General features: G+C 37.7%; 2 protein-coding genes and 1 long non-coding RNA gene across 4 annotated transcripts; all 3 read left to right on the plus strand.

The window, feature by feature from the left end:
* The first annotated feature begins 1174 nt into the window (after positions 1 to 1174).
* Positions 1175 to 4757, plus strand: LOC147486981 (histone deacetylase HDT1-like). Its single transcript, XM_086575069.1, has 8 exons — positions 1175 to 1494; positions 2059 to 2129; positions 2210 to 2510; positions 2593 to 2795; positions 3143 to 3217; positions 3371 to 3464; positions 3678 to 3813; positions 4448 to 4757. The coding sequence occupies exons 1-8, from the start codon at positions 1482 to 1484 to the stop codon at positions 4500 to 4502; spliced, it is 948 nt and encodes a 315-aa protein (XP_086431195.1). The 5' UTR covers positions 1175 to 1481; the 3' UTR covers positions 4503 to 4757.
* A 792-nt stretch (positions 4758 to 5549) lies between these two features.
* LOC147486982 (putative F-box/LRR-repeat protein 21) lies at positions 5550 to 6089 on the plus strand. Its single transcript, XM_086573906.1, has one exon. It carries the CDS (start codon positions 5550 to 5552, stop codon positions 6087 to 6089), a length of 540 nt encoding a protein of 179 aa, XP_086430032.1.
* Positions 6090 to 12247: 6158 nt separating this feature from the next.
* Positions 12248 to 17793, plus strand: LOC147486983 (uncharacterized). Of its 2 annotated transcripts, XR_015203215.1 has the most exons (5): positions 12249 to 12468; positions 12706 to 12855; positions 13889 to 13956; positions 14186 to 14571; positions 14691 to 17793. It is a non-coding gene; the product is annotated as an uncharacterized LOC147486983 (long non-coding RNA). The 2 variants fall into 2 exon arrangements; XR_015203214.1 differs by having other exon boundaries at positions 12248 to 12468; positions 14186 to 17793.
* The last annotated feature ends 167 nt before the right edge of the window (positions 17794 to 17960 follow it).

A 17960-nucleotide genomic window follows, 5' to 3' on the forward strand; every position in this document is an offset into this window, starting at 1 on the left:
CTGAACCAGAAGATCTCACTCACATCTTTTTCCAATATGAATGGATAAAGTTTGTCTGGTTTGCCTCTGAGCTGGGAGCAAGAGTGGAGGAGAGGGCATACAAGTCAATCAAAGATTGGTTGGATGTTTTCCTTGATTGGAGTAAGACCAAAGATCCTGGTATTGTAGAAAAGGGTTTGCTAGCAGCTATCATCTTACAAGAGATATGGGAGATGAGGAACAAAACAAAGTTTGAGGGCAAAACTCCTAACAGATATATTCTCTTGAGGAGGGCTCATGCTAAGTGGAATTGGAGTATCCAAGCTTTTAGTGAGACTCAGGGAGTGATCTATTCTAACTCAACAGCCTCTGATTTATGTCAAGATGTAAAATATAATTCAATCTTCCCTTTGATAGAAGTAAACACTATTGTAATCAGGTTTGATGCTGCTTTCTGCAGGGATATATACAAGGGCAGCTGCAGCGGGAGCTTTAGCATGGGATGAGGAAGGCAAGCTGGTGGGAGCAACTACTCGAAGGTTCGAAGCTGGAAGTGCTGAGGAGGCAGAGATGGTGGCTCTAGAAGTTGCTGCCAAGTTAGCCAGAAGCATAGGAGAAACATATTTTCTTTTTGAGGGAGATTGTAAACAAGTGATTCAGAATTTATAGAACTCTCGAGAGTTCAATTCTCTGAACTGGAAACTAGAACCTATGAGATGCATGATTCTAGGCTTATGTAAGCCTTTCTCTTTTTGTAAGTTTAACTGGATTAGTCGAATGTCCAATGTAGAAGCTCACGACCTCGCAAAGTGGGCTTTCCATAATCAGGACATGAGCCTTCTGCCTAGACATCTTTTGAAGTGTAGTACTGTACTTTTGATGTTATCTCTACACTATATGATAGCCGGGTTTGTAGGAGCCATACTTCTCAACCGAACAGTGTATTTCTAATCTCCCTATTTTAAGATTTTAGAACCACCTCCCTACGTTTATTTAAATTATATCTCTCCTATTTATTAATTACAATTGGCTCCCTGATCTCTATTAAAATTGAACCACCTCTTTCTTCAATAATTTTAGGATAGTCTTCTTAATTTAAAAGCTAAAATTTATGTATAAGAATTGTATATCTTTTCCATTTTTAGAAAATTGTTTCTCTTTTCTTAGTGAGAGAAACAACTTGGCGAACTGATACGTAGCACAGGACACATGCTAGTAATGAAATATAAGGCATCTTTCTATCGGAAAAAAAAAAAGAATATGATATCACCGGAACAAGAAAGAGCCCAATTTGCACGAGTGTGAACTACAAACGCTTTAATAAAACGCATGGCACGGAATCAAAACACGACTACTCCAAAAACCCTCGCGGCAGTAGTCTTTACTCTTTAAAAGGCGAGGCAACCCTAAATCTCATTTCTCACTCTGTCTCAAAAGCCTCTTCTCTAAAACCCTCCCAAAACCCTAAATATTTTTTTGTCTTCGTCTCACATATTCCAAACATGCAATTCTGGGGTAATACTCCTCTCTCAATCTCTTTACCTTTTACTAGATCTTATTATTGTTTCATTTTATGTTTTTTTTTACTGTTTGTTGAATAACGTTAAATAAAAATTAGGTTTTACTTTGATATATACTCTTTTGTTTTGGTTGTTAATGTGCTTTATCCAATAAACTAGGGTTTGGCTTTATGACTCATATTTGTTTTTAAGATGTATGAAAATATGTCAATGCTTGTTGACTGGTAGTTGTTTTGAGTAGATGTGGGCTAGTCTTTTACAATATAGACTTGTGTGTGTTGGAAAGTTTGAAAATGGTTATTAATCTCACACTTTGTTGATATATGTTTGTTGTTCTGTCAAAATGTTTCAACTTATTTCTAGGCAAAGCAAAATTTAACTGAAATATTTTATTTATTTCAAGATTTTTAAGGTTACTTTATTTATTTCTAGAGTACATTGCTCTTTTCCTTATTTTTAAGGTTACTGTATATGAGTTGCATATTTCTGTTTGTTATTTTGATATAAATACCTGCAAATATCTTAGATTACTTTTTTTTTTTTTTTTCAATTGTTCTAGCGGCTGAAGTAAAGGCTGGAGAGCCCTTGAAGGTTCCGGCTGTGGAGGACTCGATGTTGCATATTTCACAGGTTAAGAACCTTTACTTTATATCGGATATATTTTTGATTTAGATTGTTCTAACATCTTTAATCAATTAATTAATTTTTAGGCAGCACTTGGTGAGGTGAAGAAAGAAAGAGGAAATGAATCAATCCTCCTTTATGCAACTGTTGATGGTAAAAAGATTGTTCTGGGGACACTATCTACTGAGAAGTGCACTCAGATAACTTATGATTTGGTATTTGACAAAGACTTTGAGCTTTCACACAGCTGGAAGAATGGGAGTGTTTACTTTGTTGGCTACCAAGTTGAAATGCCAGCTGAAGAGTCCGACGATGATCAATTTGGATCTGGTGATGATTCTTCTGAAGATGATGAAGCTCCTCCTCTTGTCGCTGCTGCTGCAAATGGTACTATATAGTTGTCTCTTGTTGTATAAATGATACTCATCTGTCTTTTGTTAGCTATTTATGTTTCGTTGTCATTTCTTAGGGAAACCTGAGCTCAAGGTTGAAAAATTAAAGGCTTCTGCTGATAAGGCCAAAGTTGTGAAGCCGGAAACTTCAGTAGCTAAACCTAATGCAAAAATTGCTAAACCAGTTAAGGATGATAAGCCTAAGGTTAGTGATGATGAGGATGATGATAGTGATGATTCTGATGAGGAAGATCTTGAGGAAGATGATTCTGATGATGAGGTATTCACCAAAAACTGAATCATCTGTTGGTGTGTGTAGTAAATTTAATATAATTAGTCAAATTCTGCGTATTTGATAACTTGCCATCTTGTTGCAATTAATATATTTTGTGTTGTTGTACAAGTGTTGGTATGTCAATAGACATGGTTGTATCATGATATTCATATGATCTGTTATGATTCTTTTTTCTGTGAACTTTAATGGCATGTGCTCTGCATTGTGCTTTGGCTTGTTGTGCAACGGCTGCGGGGTTATTTTATAATAATAATGAGAGATGATGCAGTTTGCAATTTGATTAATTTTCATGTTTGCATTCTCTCATTTGTTGTTTCTTTTAATGTTGACAGGACATGCTTGCAGCTGAGGGTGATAGTGATGAGGAAGATGATGATTCCTCTGAGGAAGATGAACCCACTCCCGAGGTAATAACTGACTCTTTCTTTGTTGAAAATTATGGTTAATGGTTGCATTATTCAGATGAATGTGCACACTGTAGATGTTTGTGGTTCCCTCAGTTACTAAGTTTCATATTTTTTCTTTTTCCCCCGTTTTTTCTTCTTCTTTCCTTCTTTTAGGTTAAAGCTTCAAAGAAGAGGCCTGCCGTTGAATCTGCTACGAAGACCCCTGTTCCTGAGAAGAAAGCAAAGTTAGTTACTCCTAAAAAATCAGGTAATTGCTGCCTTCTTAATTCTATGATGTCATTATAACTCCTTTGAGTGTGTCATTAGTTTCAGGAATGTGAGAAGGTTTCATTGATACTTTTTGGCAAAACCATGTGGAATCTAGTTTGGTGTTCTGGACTTCTAGTGTGCCATATCTTTGCAAACTATTTGTATGTGAGGTGTTTTATCTTGTCTTGGTGTAATGATCAATATTTTACAGGTGGTGAAGGAAAGAAGGTTAATACCCACACTGCAACTCCCCACCCTTCTAAGCAGGCTGGAAAATCTAATGCTGACAAGTCAAAGCAACAATCTCCAAAATCGGGTGGTTCACACACTTGCAAGTCCTGTACCAAGTAAGATCCCATCTCTTTTCTAGTATCCTTGTTTTAGGGATGGTATTTGGCTGTTTGCTGGGTTGTGATTTATTATTGTCAACTTGGGCATTGGCAATCTCTGGTTTCATCAAGCCATCCTTGGTTTTCTTAATATCTTAATCCCAAGTCTTTTATATGGCTTTGCACTTTTGGACTTCATGCTCTTTTTGTGAAACCTACTATAAGCCCGATGTTGGGCTGCTTTCAGCTTTGAATGCTGATTTAGGTACACTAATTGCATAGATACTAGTATGTGCCCTCGGGCCTAAGACCCGAATTGTAGCAAAGCCATCAAATCTGTCAATATACTCCCCATCATAGTGTGTGTGATTTTGAATTTCGTTTGCCATAAATTTTTGGCCCTACTTATGCGTTAATCCTTGGAACCCCATCATCATCTATATTGTGAATTTGGCGGCCCTTGTAGAATCCGCACTTGTAATGTAAAATTCTTTTTGGTATTCCATAGTTTTTCGACCTCATTGTCTGTTTAATATTAAGCTTAAATTGGGGTTTGATGGTAACCGTCTCTGGCTTTGACCCAATATTTGTACCCTGTTTAATATTATCTTTTTTAAATAGCTGGTTACTAACATCCCGTTGATCTATGTAGGACATTCAACTCTGATGGTGCTTTACAGTCCCATACAAAGGCAAAGCATCAGTAATGGGAAGTGATCCAGGAACTAGGAATGGACTTTGGGTTTTAATTTTGAAAGTCTTACTTTTGAGATGAACTATTGTGGATGCCATTTAGATTAGGTTTTTCTGACCATCTGGAATGATGGATCTGTTTTGGTTCTTGCTTCTGCTATGTTTTTTAGGTATTTTGGCATTTAATGTGATGGTCTGGATTTTATATTGGTATGGACATACATGGATTTAGCCATATATATATGATAACTCTAGTATGGTTCTTTATAGTTTATAACTTGTGGTTCTTGTTACATTTTCTTGTGTGGTCTGGGTCCCATTACGTATGATATGGACCATGGTGTGAGTTTCAATTATTGAGGTTAGACTAATTTTAGATCTAGGGGCTTGTGGCTCCTGCGTAAGTTTTCTTTGGAGTTTGAAATCTGTTGTACCTAAAGGTGGTGTTGCTCTGTTAGATGATGGCAGTATGAACAAACTACTATATGTTTCATATATGTTTCTTTTTGTTATAGTCAGGTCAACTGGACTTGTTTAGCATAGCTTTTTTCTGTTTTGATAAACACCGTATGTTCATATTAAGTTTCAAAATACATGAAACCTGCGTTCCTCACAAGCTCTGGAGGAGGTTCTGTGTTGGAATAGTACATGGCACATTAAGCCAGATCGTGGGCATCACCATTGTCTGCTCAGTTAACCCATTTACAACTAAAATTAAGTAGAAAGAAAAATTGGGGATCAACTCCATGGAGAATCACCGTTGTTAATTGCTTGAACTACTGTTCTGTTATCTCCAAGAATCTGTAACTCACCAATACTCAGTTATTTTGCTAACTTCATCCAGTTTAGCTGCCAGTTTAACTTCATCCCTAAACTGTGAATGTGCTGCACAGCCTTGACTTCTCCATTCTGCTAACCTTTGTTTCCTGTCCTGCTGTCTGCTGAAAAGCGGCATCATATGTAAGTATATAACCATATGGAAAAAGATGATGCTAACTTTGGCGGGTCCTTCTTTTAGAAACACGTGAATATACCCAGTTTTCCAGCGTAATAACCAAACAATGAAGAGGAAGAGGAAGAAGAATAAGAGAAGAAGAAGCGGAAAAGAAGAGATTTGTTCAGGACGACAGAAGCAGTGGCTTGATCTGCCTTCAGAAGTTACGCTTGTTATATTCTCCAAACTGGACGTGTTACAAATTTTGTGTTATGCTCAATTTGTATGTTCTTCTTGGATACTTCTTCACACGGTAGGAAGGGCATCCAAGGATCCATTACGCTCTTATATTGGGATGGGGCTTGGTCTTCGGGTGCTCAAGGATGCTATCAAGAGAAGCTCTGGAGACTTGAAGGAAATCTCCCTTGCAAAGTCTTGGTGCAATGACTTGCGTTTAAAACGTATTTCGAAGAATATGACCGGAACGTATCTTAAATCTCTTAAACTAGCAAGTTTGGGTGAAATTACGGATCACCTAGTAATTGCATCAGCGTTCGAAAGACTCCCTTTTTTGGAAGAGCTTGAGTTGAAGGTCGATGATGCTTTTAGTTTTCATTCCGAATATATTATACAAATAGCAGGTCATTCTTGCCCACAGTTGAAGTAATTTAGCTATATTACCCACACAGGTGACATGAGTTCATATATCACGGAGTGAAACTCCAGGACAGATAGGGGGGAAAACGTAACTCTTAAAACCAACTGTTTTTGTTTAATCACGCACAATAACCATCGGATAGATGAAATGTTAAGTATACTCTTGATGCGAAATTAAAAACGATTCGGATAGATGAAATGTCAAGTATACTTTGACGCAAAATAATAAACGGCCCGGCTCAACCGAAACAATCCAGTATATATAGTATAAATAATTACGTACTGTTCATACTTCAATATGAACTATGAACAATCACTGTTCATACCTCAACATAATGCATGCGTAATACATATGTAGTCAATAAGAAGTATGAAATAAGCATCCGGCCAATATGTGAACAAAAAAAAAAGTAAAATTTTTTTTGGAGGCTTTACTCAAGCAAGAAAGGAGACAGTCATGCAAGAACTGAATATGAAAAAGGGATTCTTACCAGAAAAATACCTTGGTATACCTCTACACCAAGGTAAAATCACAAGAGCATCAGTTTTGACTGTTCTAGATAAAATAAAGAAAAAACTCTCGAGTTGGAAGGGAAACTTGTTGTCGTTCCAAGGGCGGGTTATTCTTATCAAGTCTGTTCTATGCAACATACCCATTCATAACATGGCAATCCTCAAGTGGCCTACATCGATGATAAATGAAGCAGAAAGGTTGATAAGAAACTTTTTGTGGTCAGGTGACCCTACCATTAGAAAAGGTGTAACCGTAAGTTGGGAGAATACGTGTAAACCTTTGTTGGAAGGTGGGCTAGGGATTAGAAGGCTTGTGGATATAAACTCTGCTATGCTTATGAAGTTGGCCTGGGCAATATTACACGAGAAAACTGATTTTGCAAGATTTATGAATGCAAAATATTTCAATGAGGATGGTGAAATTCTAAACTATCATAAGCTTACATCCATTTGGGCTGGGATAAGGAATGCCTTGGTGGAAGCGGTGAAGAGATCACAGTGGGTTGTGGCAGATGGGGAACAAGTGGATTTGTTGCGCAGCAACTGGTTGGGCACTCAGTCTTTGAAGCAAGCTCTCGGCGTCAAGTCTGCACAGATTAAGGGGTGTAGAACAAGAGTGTGTGATTTTTCAGTTGATGATAAGTGGGTTATTCCTGATGTTATGAAGCAATTGATGGACAGTGTCAACCTTAACATTGAGGTTGTTCACAAGTGTGATCCCCACTTTGAGGATTTCATTGTTTGGTGTCCAGACTCAAGAGGTAAGTTCTCGGTGACATCAGCATATGACCAAATCGAAAAAAAGAAGCCAATCACTGAATGGAGCAAGTTTCTATGGAATCAGTATATCCACCCTCGCTATGCAGCTTTGGCGTGGAAAATACTAAGACGAGGTTGTCACGCCCCGAGACCCAACACACATCCCGAGGATGTGGAATGAATCTCGAGGCGGTCGCTATCCCGATTCTACCGAAATTTCGGCAGAGTTTCCTTTGTTTAATCGACATTCGTAAACCCTAAAACCTGTCATAACCCCTGGACATCTCATAATTCATTCTTCCAACCATATATATATCCAACAACCATATATACTACTCTTAACTTTAAATACTACAGGGATATGACAATATCTACAAAACAAGGAGAACTGTTGCCAAATACGATTATTACATCAAAATGACCTAGCTCTCTATATATACAACAAAATAAACTAGTCTCTCTCTATACAACCAAAATATGAACTTGACTACTTCGTCCTCGTCAAGCATAAGGAAATCCTCCCAAATTACCATAACCGCCATCACTAGGGTTAGGAAAACCCTCTCTCACTCCTCGAAACCTCATCTAACATGTAACCCCACACAAGAAACCATGTTAAGGTTAGGATGAGCAAACAACTATGCTCGAGAAAAACACATAGCCAATACTAGACTACTTATAACAAAATATTTAAAACATGGGTTTTATAATAATATCCAAATATCGGATCCCCTGACTATACAATAAATCACTAGCTAACATAAATCATATCGGCATGCTTCTTTAATATTCAAAATATAGTTTTTGGAGGTTTTTTTGGGAGAGCTAATCATGCTTTGTCATCATACAACTATTGTGGCACACCATTGCGTTTTTGTCATCCTATTAGAATGGTGAGAATTACGGTACTTTCGGTGCCGATCCTGACGCAATCTCGGTTCAAACAAGATTTTCCAATGTGAATCATGCAATGCCAGTTGTTTTCCTAATTTTCTGAAATGAATTTCGTTGAGAGAGATGAAATGCCGTTGTTGTGTTTCATTACACACAAAATCCCCAAAGCTTTTAGAGCTCGGGGTGGGCCCCTGTGACCACGACCCCCATAACTGTCACCTAACTTACGGTGGTCAATTTGGGCTTTTGGGTTTTTGGACGATTAGGCAGATGACTTGATCGATCCCGACACATCCTATTAGATGTGGACTAACTCTCACTCCTGCGTCTAAACCTCATCGAGGTAACATGTAACCCCACACAAGCTAATCACCATACAAGTTTTAGAATTGAGTATTACGACCGGGATGAAGTCATATGTAGGTGACATTTATTGGACACAAAATGCATGGTTATCTAGAAAAGTAGAAAAAATTCGGGACTACATCCTTGAATGTGATGTATCCCCCTTTAAAGGTGGCCCACTCACCACCAAAGAAGGTGTACACCACCGTTGGAATCCTAAAAATTTAGAACTATATAAGAAAAGTAATTGATTAATTTATAAGAGAAATTGATTTTATTATGTGAGCATGTTGGAGCTTACTTTTGAATACATAGGATATCTCGAAATAACGACAACTTAATAATATTTTGAATGCAGTTCCTTTCTTTATAGAATTCACAATTTCTTTTCTAAATCCCTATTAGATAAATGCATAGTAATATATATATATATATATATATATATATATATATATATATATATATATATATATATATATATTGTATTATTATATTACCTCGATGCCGCTTGAGATAGGGTTATTTCCAAATACTATAGATACATATTTATTTTTTTTGATTTTTTTGTGTGTTGGTCCTGCTATTAGGGTTTGTATGTGTAGTTCTCCGATCCCCCTAGTGATGTTTGATCATATTTCAAATATTCAAAATCTATGACTCCCAATCTATGACTCCCAAACGGGGCCAGTAAATGACAACCGATGATTCCCAAACGCTAATCATCGTAAATAACAACAAAACTCTATCCCGGGACAATCCGGAACCTCACACATATTTACAAACAACCGGGTAATCCTTACCGCATTACAAAATCACTCTCTGTCTCATTACGAGACAAGAGACGAGAACCCTTCCCAAAACCAGTTTTTCTCTTTTAACAAAGAAAACAAATCTCCGCTACCCCGATTTTACCAAAAAACCATTTCACACGAAAGCTATCTATATATATAGTTTATAGCGAGGAAATACAGTGCAAAACATGAATATCATATATACATGCATGGTTGATACGCAACTATCTATTTCCTATTTAAACAATTCAAATCATGCATGAAAATAAGCAGACCATATATTGGTATGTAGGTTCCTACCTTAGCAAGCTCCGTTCTCCTCAAGCCCACTTAACTAAATCCAGCCCGCTTAACCGAATCAACTCGAATTCACTCCTATAACATCATATACATATACGTCGGTTGTTAAAATTGATCGAACAACGAGAAATTCTTAACTAGTGTAAGCCGAGAAGAAATCTTGACGTTAAAAATTTGGTTTCGGATAAATTTTCATCTAACTACCGTTAACAGAGCTATAGGCCATTTCTAGCACTGTTACTCTGACGGTCTCTACGGCTATTTCGGGCCATGGCAGACCCTCATATCGACGCCAATCCTATCACATCCCAATTCCAAGTCCAAATTTCAACTACAACCAATCCCACACCCTTCTATTCATATTAAATCTAACAATAATATCGGGGGTGTTCCTTATCCCTCACTCATTACTCATTCAAGTCTTAAACATTTATAAATCGACATGAATTGCTCGAAATTGGAGTGAATAACAAAAATTCTTACCAAGTCAGCAAACAAAATCGCTCCTCTAGCTTTCTTCTCTATCAGTTTCACTCCATTCTAGCTTCTCCAACTGCTACTGCCGAAATACCACACACCCCGTTCAATATTTTCATCAATACATCACAAGTTATCGACATCGAGTTTAAACTATTTAATTGAGGCGAAAATAACTCACCTTTCACTTCGATTTCGCTTGGTACGCTCGAATTTCAAGGAGATTTCGAATTCTCCCACTTCAGTTTAGTGTTTCTAGGTTTGAGTGTGAAGAATTGAGGGTTGAATCGATGGAACTGGGAAGAATTTGGGTTTCTCTCTCTTAGGTTTTTAAAAGGTAGCGAAATTGGAAAAAATTAGGTGCAATTTGATTTGGGGATTTTGTTTGGTGCGATTTTGGTCTAATTTTTTTTGCCAAAAGACCATCCTGCCCTTACCTTCTAATTTAGCATCCAACTAGGTTTTGAATCCCCCGCCCTCGCGTGCAACGCCCAAGTTTGTGCAGGCGATACCGTAATTGCGACGTTGTCGTCGAGCGACTTGTCCAGTTTTACAGTTTTCGGGTTTGCAGGCGACGGACTCTTATTGACTATTACTTTATTTAGTTAGGTACCCACGAGTTTACTACGTATCGAATTATTTTATCACTTCTTATTTATTTTCTTTTCGATTTTTAGTATATTCTAAGTAACCAATTATATGAAATCTAAGAACTTTTCAAGTGGTTTTCCGGATCTAATTGGATTTTCTCGGTCGGTGTCAAATTAATTTACGTTACGTCAGGCTAACCGTCTATCCGACTGGCCAAGTAAGTAATCGCCCCTAAGGTTCAAGTGTCCTTTACTAATTTACCCTTAATAATAATTCAGGACTTTACAGAGGTGTGCCCGTAGATGTGCGTGTTCAGAAAGTTGGTGTGCAGTTAGCATCACGCTGTTGTCTCTGTAAAGATCATATTGAGTCCTTTACCCATTTGTTCTGGACGTGCATCTTCTTTCAAAAGCTTTGGAAGTGGATTGCGTTAGCTTTTAACTGCTCCATCCCTATCCTAGACTTCAGTTCAGCGATGAATTTAGCTAAACTATGGAGCAGTAGAATACAACACTTATGGAGCTCAGCCATCATTGCAGAAATGGTAAGCATTTGGAAACAGAGAAACAAAGTGTATTTTGACAATAAAGTGGGTAACTTGTGGGAATGTAAGTTACATGTCAAAATACAAGTAAAGATGTCGGCCAGAATCTCCAAAACACATAGCTGGAACATCGAGGGTGATAGTGTTATTCTAAGGTTCTAGGATGTCAATCCAAGACCAAGGAGAGCACCAAGCATTAAGCAATGTTGCTGGATACCTCCTGACAACAATATCATTAAGTTTAATACCGATGGTTCAACTATGGGTAACCCAGGTCCATCAGGCATTGATATAGCTTTTAGAAACTGCTTGGGTGAATTCCTTCTCATTGTGTGGCAAAATATTGGAGTGGGCACAAACTTTAGAGCTTAGTATCTAGCAATTATTGTGGGGGCGAAATTGCTTTACACAAAGGTTGGAAACAATTATGGGTAGAGTTCAATTCTGAAGCGACTATCAAGGCTTTTGAGAATGACCAGATCCTTTGGGAGCTTGTATCGAGATGGTTGAGCTGCAAACTTGAAGTTCAATCCATCAAATTCACTGCAATTTGGCGAGAGGCCAATATCACTGCAGATGCACTTGTACGAGTTGGTGGTGGTCTGCAAAACCAAGAGAAGTGCATTTACCTAGGACGACCAAGTTGGATTCACAAGTGGGAAACTCCTTTCCAAGTCTTCTACATGTTTAAATGAATTATAACTAGATTTAAGTCTGATTTGGCTAGAATATTGTGTATCATTTTTGTACTCTTTCCCTTTCTTTTAATACAATTTAAACTTACCTAGCAAAAAAAAAAGTAAGAAGTATGAACAATCACTGTTCGTACTTTTAATGATTGTTTATACCTCAACATGAGTATCACACAATCACTGTTCATACTTTAACATGAGTTATGAAAAATCACTATTTATAAGTTGATATCTCAACAAAATGTATGATTAGTGAGAAGACATATTGGAGTATGAACCTCAACAAGAAGACAAAAAAATGTTAAAAGTGGAAAATATTTATTTATTTGAACTCCGGGATATTTGTCCTAACCCGAAAATTGGGACCAATTTGTTGTTCATACATATCTTTTCTCGAAAAATCTCGCTCCCAAATCACTCTCAAAATCCTCAATTTCTCTTCATCGAATCTACAATCTCAATCACATCAAATCATCTCTTCAGGTAATTTCAATTATTTGATTTCAGTTGTTATGGTTAAGCGATTAGGTTAGATTTTGACAATTTTTAATCCGTCAATGATTAATTCATATAATCAGATTGTTAAGGTTGCTTGAGAAGCCAAAACATCTGTATACCTCATGAATCCTTATATTTTTTTTTTATTGTCTTCATGAGTTCATCACTCTTTATTTCATTAAGTAATATATCACAAGTTATCTTTTCTTCTTGGCACTTCAGCATAAATCATAAGTTGGTTGGTTGTCTCCTCTCTTAAGGCTTATGGAGAGTTGCTGGCGTTTTGAGATATGGCCCATTAACAAAAATTAAAAATTCCTTTTGTGATGAAAAATATCTTGTTCCACAATGTTTATGGCCAAATTTCTACATGTCAGCCTTCTTTTTGCTTCACATGGCGATGGTATTAAATAGAACCCAAAATATGAGAATGTAGGATTTCATTTATCGTTTATGTTGTTTCTGTATTGTAATTGAGTGATGTTTTTATTGGATCGTGTTTCTAAAGCTTGACTAGTCTTTCCCAGTGCTTCTGTAGTTCTCATGTTCTTTGATTGAAAGTTCTTTTTGGTTATTCTTTGATTGAAAGTTGGTCAAGTGTTTTTTGTTTCCACAGCATATTTCTAGAAGTTTATTGTCATTAAATACGTTTACAACCATGTTTTGCCTTACTTGGGAAGTACAATTAGATATTGGTTTGTTTGGACTCCCTTAAAGTTGAAGTGTTGTAGCATTTGTTATTGAAATTTTTGGGTTGTTACTGAAGCTGGTGTCTTACTTATTGAAAGTGTCTGGGAAACAGTTGGTTTTTACGTGATATTTACAGAGTTCTTGTGGTTTCACATGATCTTCTTTTTCCTTCTTGAGCCCTACTCTGATTGCATGCGCATTCCGTACCATGAAGTCCTGCCTTCTCCTGACCAGCTTGCAAATGTTCTTGTAGATCGTGCCGGTATTACATACTTTGGTCTGTGTTGCTAGACATTAAGCACATATTTCTCCTTGTCTAATTCAGGTGTAAAAATTTTCCTTGCATAAGAGTTTGGTGGTACTAGTTGGTTGTTATGTGTTCTTGGACCTAATATAGACCATTGTGTGCTTGCTGTTGTTTTTGTGCATGCAGTCATTTTCATTCATTTTTAGTACTTGAATGTCGTCAGCCTTCATGGTTACTGCTGTTAAGGTTGAAGTTTAATTACCGTTTAGTGCTTTCAGAATCATGCTTGTTAGCTACTTTCCTTGTGGAAAATTTCAATCACTGTTTTGTAGGCTAGAGTGTTCACCTACATTGAGCTTCATAGTGCCTGGTGACATTTACAGTTGAGCTGTGTTAAATTGTTAATAGATCTTATTTTTCACTTTCTTCACTATGTACCTGACTCCTTTTATTAGCTATATTATGCAGTACACGGGGAATGTCTTATTTTGAGTTTGAGTTCATGAACTACTTCCATCAGTTGTTTAAACTATCAGGTGCGACATATAATATGCCGTGTTATTGAATCTTTTCTATTGAAGGTATGCTTATTATGTACGTCTCGAGCTGTACTGTGTGGAAACACCCAATCTTAACAATCTCTTTGATGTCTATTTGATTAGTATTTAGCCTTTCATTGATTTCCGTAATCTTGTTCGTTTAAATATATGGTTAAATACAAGTGCTAGGTTTTTACATATTATTGTTTTTGTCTCCAACTTGCAGGCCTCATTATAATTTGAATCTGCAGAGCATTGCTGTTAATAGGCAAATAGTTCCCGTCAATCCAGCAGTATATCAAATTAAACATCAAGGAATAGAGGAACAATAGTTGATTCTAGGACAACTTTAGCATACCTTGCAGAAGAGGCTTATGATCCTTTCATCAGTGTTGTAAGTTGTTGTGGTACATTTGTCAGCTCTTTCAGTGTTTCATTCTACAACTTCATATTTTTGAGGCAGGTGAAATAGTAGTGTAGTTACAGGTTGAACTAACTTTATTTTCCTTCATTTTTTTTTAATTATTTTTTTGGGCAGCTAACTTCTGTTGTTTCTCAATCAGTGAATTCATTCAGTTCAAAAAGAAACGAGTGCTTTCTGATCACCATCAGGTTGTATATCTAGGAATATAATTGTGGTTATCATTTTAATTTTGTATCCTCCTTTAGGATAGTCCGTCTGTCCTCAGTTTGTTGACCTTAGTCTCTGAAAGTTTATTATATCTATTCAGCATTAGAATACTATTCCTCTTTGTATTCTGGCGGTGATCTCACCAGGCCCGTTCTTGATGGAATGAACTTTGAAAGGTTGTCAGTTGATCAAAAAGTCAGGGTGCAAAGCAGTAGTGATGAAGATGAAATTCTTGCCACTCTCGAAGATCTTGGTGAGGAAAAGGCCCCAGGGTCTGACGGTTTCCAAGATTATGGCTTTGTAAATTAGTGCGTGCAAACAACTTTTATCCCGCTCATCCCAAAGAAGGAAGGAGTTCTGTCTATTGGAGACTGTAGACCAAACAGCCTGATTGGTGGAGTTTATAAGTTGGTTTCTAAAGTGTTGGCGACAAGAATCAGGGTGGTTCTACGTGTGCTTATTTCCAGATACCAAGGAACCTTTGTATCAGAGCGTCAAATACTGGATGGGGTCTTGATTACAAATGAGTACACGGAGACAAGAAAGATTGAGAATTCCAGGAGTTCTCTGTAAAGTTGACATAGCTGCGATTACGACAATGTCAGCTACAATTTCATGGAATATATGTTAAGAAGGATGGTTTGGCGGCTTATGGCGCAAATGAATCCAAACCAACATTTCGACGGCTAGTTTTTCCATTATGATAGATGGTTCTCGTACTGATTTTTTTAGAAGCAAGAAAGGTCTGAGGCAAGGAAACCCATTATATCCTTTTTTGTTTATTATCGTGATGGATGGGCTAACTAGAATGGTTGAGAGAGCAAAACTCTTAGATCTGTTGTGTGGTTTTAGGCATCAGATAATGGCCTGGAGGTGGTTGTGTTACAGTTTGTAGATGACACTTTGTTCCTTATAGACACATCAATAAGGTGCTAATGGTGAGAACTATACTCTTCCTTTTTGAAGCTGTCTCTGGTCTTAATGCCAATCTAGCTAAGATATCAATCATGGGCATTGGAAAGGTGGAGAATCTTGAGAGATAGGCGATTTTAATGAAATACTCGGTGGAGCTCCTACCTTGTAAACACTTGGGTTTACCAATCGAGGCGAAGTACAAACGTAAAGAAGCATGGGACTCTGTTATATGTTTTAAAGAAAGCTAAGCAGCTGGAAACGTACCTTGACAAATTTGCCAATTTACTTCATGTCCCTTTTCACAATTCCAAAGTGTTGCAGACAGGTTTGTAGAGATCGTTAGAGATTTTTTGTGGGGATCAAGCAAAGAAAGAATAAAGTTTCATTTGGTGACGTAGGACCAAGTGTGCTCCCCTATCAGAGAAGAGGGATTGGGATTTCAACATTTCAGGCACATGAATGAAGCTTTGCTCGGAAAGTGCATTTGGAGGTCCGGTAAGGAGACTAATGCATTGTGGAGAGATTATTTTTGCTAAATCTGGCGTAGAAAATGATGGGTGGTGGCTGAAGGAAATAAGACGGCTTCATGGGTGCAGTTTGAGGAAAGGTGTCATGGTGAATCTTCACTTGGTAAAAAGAGGAATTCAGTGAAAAGGAGAAATGGTATGAGGACTGTTCTGGCCGGTAGCATTGTATGCTGAAACTTCTCTTGCAAACGGGTTTCGGCATTTGTATGCAATGTCAAGGAGAAAGTTTGGTCTGGTTAGGGACTTTATGAACGGTGAAGGCAACATGGTATTATGGAATCTTCACATTCGAGCATTGATTAATGATTAGGAGGTCGATAGCGCCAGTGCAGATGTTGGAGCTTCCACAAATTTGTCATTGGGAAGACAGTGATGACCAATGGATGTGGGCATGGGGAAAGGACAATGTGTTTTTTCAGGTAACTCGGTGTATGAGAAAATTAGAAAGGAGCATGGGATTGCAATAGAAGCAACAGGACCAATCAACTTTTCTTACAAGGTTGTGTGGAAGAAAGCAATCCCCTAAAAAATTTGTTATTTCATGTTGTGCGCTTTTTTAATTGAATTTTGACAGTCGACAGTGTACAAAGGTGAGGGATGAGTATTCCAATCAGATGTGATGTGTGGTTGAAATAGACAGTTATGCATCTTTTCATGCATTAAAATGTGGATAGGTTTGGAATGACTTAACAGCAGGGATGGCTCCTTTTAACTCTCCAGAAACCACTCTCCTCAATTTAGGATGTGTTCTTGCTATGGCTGTAACCTACTGTCACCAACTTCGGGAAATTGGTGTGAGAAGTGACCCTGTATGCGACTATATGGTGTTTATGGAGGACTAGAAATGACCTGTTATTTCAAAATAAGACCACGATGGTAGGGAAGATCATAATACCCAAAATGGTATGTGTGTGGTATGACTGGTATCAACCTTGCCGGAGAGAAGGGGTAGAAGATTTGAGGAGCTTATGTCTAACTGATCCGCTGTCATTCAAGATAGTGTAGGATACCTTCTTGTGGGATTATGTAAGTGTGTCTTGTTGCTGTAGTTTAGGAGGATCTCCATTGTATATTTATGCCCTCTCCTATACTGAGGTGCAGCAGCAACGTCTTGCAGTAATATTGATTTTAATAAGATCAATCGAAAAATGTATGGTATCAGTGTATATCAATGGGTGAATATACATTTTGATCTTACACTGGAAGGTGAGGTGGGCATTGGCGCAACAGTAAGTTTTCCCCATTACCTGGAGTGACGGTTTCAATTAATGGAAACAGCCTCTGCGTATGCGGGGGTAACACTGTACTTCTGATCCTCCCCACACCCCGCACTGGTTGGAGATCGTGCACTGAGCTACCCCTCTTTTGACACTGGAAGGTTCTCTTGGTGATGATCTCTGAGAGTGTTATTTATGCAAACAGGTTTGTACTAAGCTTGGGTCTTGACGGCTGGCACATGACTCTGTGTTCCTAACATTGAATATGTATTTAATAATTGGAATGGCTCTTTACCATCAGTTGGTTGAGATATCCTAGCATATAATTGGAGCTTTACGTAATTGAATTTCTTTTCGTCGAAAGATGGGAATGCTTATGAGGTTTTAATTTCTTTTGGGTGATGGAGATTAGCTCTGATTGAAGAAGGCAGATAGAGAACAAAGGGTAGGAAGAGCAAGCTTCAACCGTTTAACATGTCATAGTTGGAAACAATGGTTGTTAACATGGCTATCAAATTTTTCATTTTCTCCTTTTCTTTTCCAACAGTGTTGTTGTAGTATTGTTGTCAGTAGTTGAAGTGTAGAACCATGTTTTGCTGTCGCCAGGGAGTAATGTTGGTTCTACAAGAAAAATTACAGAGGAAAGAGCTGCCCTCGATTAACAGAGTGCAGAGCACTCTTGGGGCCGTTGTAGATTCACTTGGCTGAATC

The sequence above is a fragment of the Coptis chinensis genome, chromosome 7 (genome assembly GCF_015680905.1).
Source record: "Coptis chinensis isolate HL-2020 chromosome 7, ASM1568090v1, whole genome shotgun sequence".
In the NCBI taxonomy this organism is placed as follows: Eukaryota; Viridiplantae; Streptophyta; class Magnoliopsida; order Ranunculales; family Ranunculaceae; genus Coptis; species Coptis chinensis.